Source organism: Telopea speciosissima, chromosome 4, assembly GCF_018873765.1.
Source record: "Telopea speciosissima isolate NSW1024214 ecotype Mountain lineage chromosome 4, Tspe_v1, whole genome shotgun sequence".
NCBI lineage: Eukaryota > Viridiplantae > Streptophyta > Magnoliopsida > Proteales > Proteaceae > Telopea > Telopea speciosissima.
In genome coordinates, this window is record NC_057919.1 from 36,018,180 (window position 1) to 36,021,442 (window position 3,263).

Sequence of the window (3,263 nt, forward strand, 5' to 3'; positions counted from 1 at the left end):
TTCTATGTACAAAATATCTGTAAATTTATCAACTTCTGGTTTGGTCAGTTTGTTTAGCCATGTCACACGCTTGGATAAGTTTGAGCCTGGTCCATGGCAATTAACCTCCTCGTACTGAAAATTTTGCCTGAAAATTTACAATAATAAAGAACAATGAGTGTATTTTTGAAAGAGTTTCCGAAATGCATAATGTGAGACAAAAGTTCAAGTTTTAAATACTGGTTTTCTTTTCATGCAATTTCACCTTTCTCTTATGTTGATTTTTTGTTTCTTTCCCTACAAAGTAACACTTTAATCAAAACTGTTTGTGACTATAGTCTAAGGGTTCAACGGGGCAGGGCTTGGCCAGGTTTTTTAAAACCTCAACCCAATCCTAGGTCCCCTAAACTCAGCCCTGGCCCAGCCTATCCAGAGGTTAGGGTGGGATAGCTCACCAAACCCGACTCTGTCAGGCTCAGCCGAATCCACCCAAGCCCGACCTTGATTGACCCTGGTTGGGCCATGATGGGCCAAGCTGGGCATGATTGACCCTGGAAAACCCTATCATGATGTATATTTATAGGGAAAAAGATCTCTGCGATGCTGTGTGCATCCTGTGCCAAGATACAGGACCACAAGAAATGACCGTGCCTCACCCCTCAATTGAAAATTCCCACCCATTTGATGTAAATTAAATACATACATTTTCAATGCCCAATGCGCTTGTGTAGGGGCTTTACAGCCTGGCAGCAATCTTCTGCCCATAATTATATATTTTTATTTTTATGTATTAGATATAATTGGAAAAATCTTGTTTTAATAAATTTATATTATATATTTATAGATAGGAGATTGGGCCAGGTCAGCCCGATCCCTGGCTTAGAAATCTCACCTCTAGCCCAAGCTAGGCCTGTCGAGCTCAGGGTGGGATTACACTCGAGCCCAAATAGTAGAAGCGGGACCTTACCAACCTCTATATAACTCCTAACATCTAAACAAAACTGAACAATTGCATCCCACATCAATCGAAAAAGGGAAATTGTATCTTACGAGTACATAAGTAACATCATGAAATTCCAGCTCAAATATGTGGCCTCTAAGAATGTAATGTTTATGGTATGTATATATCAATTTTCAATTAAGGTAAAAAGGTTAATTTCTTAGACTAGCAAGTTTGGGTACCCCAAATGCTTTCTTATGGCCAAAAATATTGTAGCGCTGACTCCCTCAGTTGGAAGTTCCCATTAAGAAGGGGGAAAATTTTTTTCCCATAAAAAAATAATCAAGAAAGAAAGACAGAGATCTTACTCATGGTTGACATAGTTCCAAGCTTGCCATCCTTGAGGAACTATAACATCAGAGAATTCTGTTCCATACCAAATTACTCTTGAATAAGCTCCATAAGCTCTACCAAGATAAGCCTCTGCGTTACCATTTCCAAATACTTTACCAGCTTTAAACACAAATCCACTGTTCTCATTTGCCAAGTTTCGGCCTTGAGCTGTAATAAATCCTGTTACCAGTCCTCCTAAACAAGGAAGAACAGATATTTTACATCCCTACATGAAGGGCAAAATAGAGAGGGAAATCAATAATTATAATAATAATTAATGACAGAAAAGATATGATTTGTGGCATTTTTCTTTGCAATCTTGATTGAAATTTCAATTTGACTAAATTTTAGATCTCTTCTTTATAATCTTCTTGATCAAATACCTCATATATGGACTGGCCATTCCCCCAAATGAAATCCACAGCACCTTCAATATAACAGTTTTTAAAGTAATGGCGACCTTTAACATCCCATAATGTATCTTGAAATCCAAAGAAACTACATCTATGAAAAGATGATTTGTCACCAACTACTTCAACTGCAACTGACTGCATAATAGGGTTTCCATTCATAGGTGTCTGATACCTATATGCATTCTGTTTATAATATCACACAACACAACACACAAACACATAATAATCAGTCTTTGAAACAATAGTCACTAATCTTAAACCCGTGAGGAAATAGTCTCTCTGGAAACAGGGGTACTATTTCCAGGAGTTGAACCCATGACCAAGCGTTCAACAAGTGAGCACTTGACCAACACGACAGTCACTAATCTTATAACCCCCAAAAAACAATAAAAAAAATGGTGATCAATAAGGAGTCACCAAGTTCATTCACCTTGAATGCAATATTTTTTGCCACAAAATTATTAGCCAATGAGGTGAAAGTAGCACTCTTATCTGTTATTGTATGGTCATTCCATGAAATCATAGTGCTCTTACTATTCTTTCCTTGAAGAAGTATGCAGGGCTTGTCTGCTGGGACAATAACCTTCTCTCTTTATACAAAAGAAAGATAAGATAGATAGATAGATAGAGGTAGATATGAGAAAAATAAAAGATTAAGAAAAGAAAATTAAGAGATTACCTATAAAATCCAGGACTAATAAGGATACGAACCCATCGATTATTCTGTGAGTGAATGGAATTGATGGCAGCTTGAATTGTAGTAAAATTACCATAACCACCATATTTTTGAACAGTAATGGTATAAGCAACTTTTGGTGCATATGGATCATTAGAAAGACAATCAGCAGCTTTACTAGTGCCCAACAAAGTAGTGAAGATCAATGTGCAAGCCAAGAGATCAAATGCTGGAATATTGAGCCACATTTTTTGATGAACTACAAAGATTCTCACGGTTTAATTAGAAAGAATACAATAATTAAATGAATCTCTTTAAGTTAACATAAATATTGAAGCTAGACCATCAGGTTTTTATCAATTAATTTATTCATTTTTTTTTGTACAACTGTAAATTGATATAATAGTTTGATTTATAGAATGGAAAGAAAGGCTGATTATTAAGGTAAAAAAATTTGTGATAAAATATTTCTTGCATTTGCATTTGAGATAATTATAGATGGAATCTAAGATTTTAGTTTTTTCTTAATTACTAACAATAGGTTGGTGGTGGAAGGGAAAGTGAGATTTAAATTGTTTCGAAAAATGGGTGGTGATGATGTATATTATAATTAAGTCTTACCACCTTAATATATAGTTTTATTGCATTATTGATGTAGACCAAGCAAGGTTATTTTTCCCTTCTTTTTATTGCATAAATTTTTTTAACCTTGGAGTTTGCAAATGTTATGGTTTTGCAAATGTTATGGTTCTTCTTAGATTAGAAAGGTTATCAGTTGTTTTACTATTTTATCTTTTTTGGCAATCACCTGTAGAGTTACCTAAACAAAAAAAACGATCTTCTATAGAAGGGGAGGGCGAAA

At 35.2% G+C, this 3,263-nt stretch overlaps 1 protein-coding gene across 1 annotated transcript; it reads right to left on the bottom strand.

Moving 5' to 3' along the window:
• Window positions 1–1,283: 1,283 nt before the first annotated feature.
• On the bottom strand, window positions 1,284–2,649 carry LOC122659253 (probable pectinesterase 55). Its single transcript, XM_043854383.1, has 4 exons — window positions 2,405–2,649; window positions 2,156–2,315; window positions 1,696–1,908; window positions 1,284–1,538 (listed from the first exon to the last, which is right to left on the bottom strand). Exons 1-4 carry the CDS (start codon window positions 2,647–2,649, stop codon window positions 1,284–1,286), a joined length of 873 nt encoding a protein of 290 aa, XP_043710318.1.
• Between the last annotated feature and the right edge of the window lie 614 nt (window positions 2,650–3,263).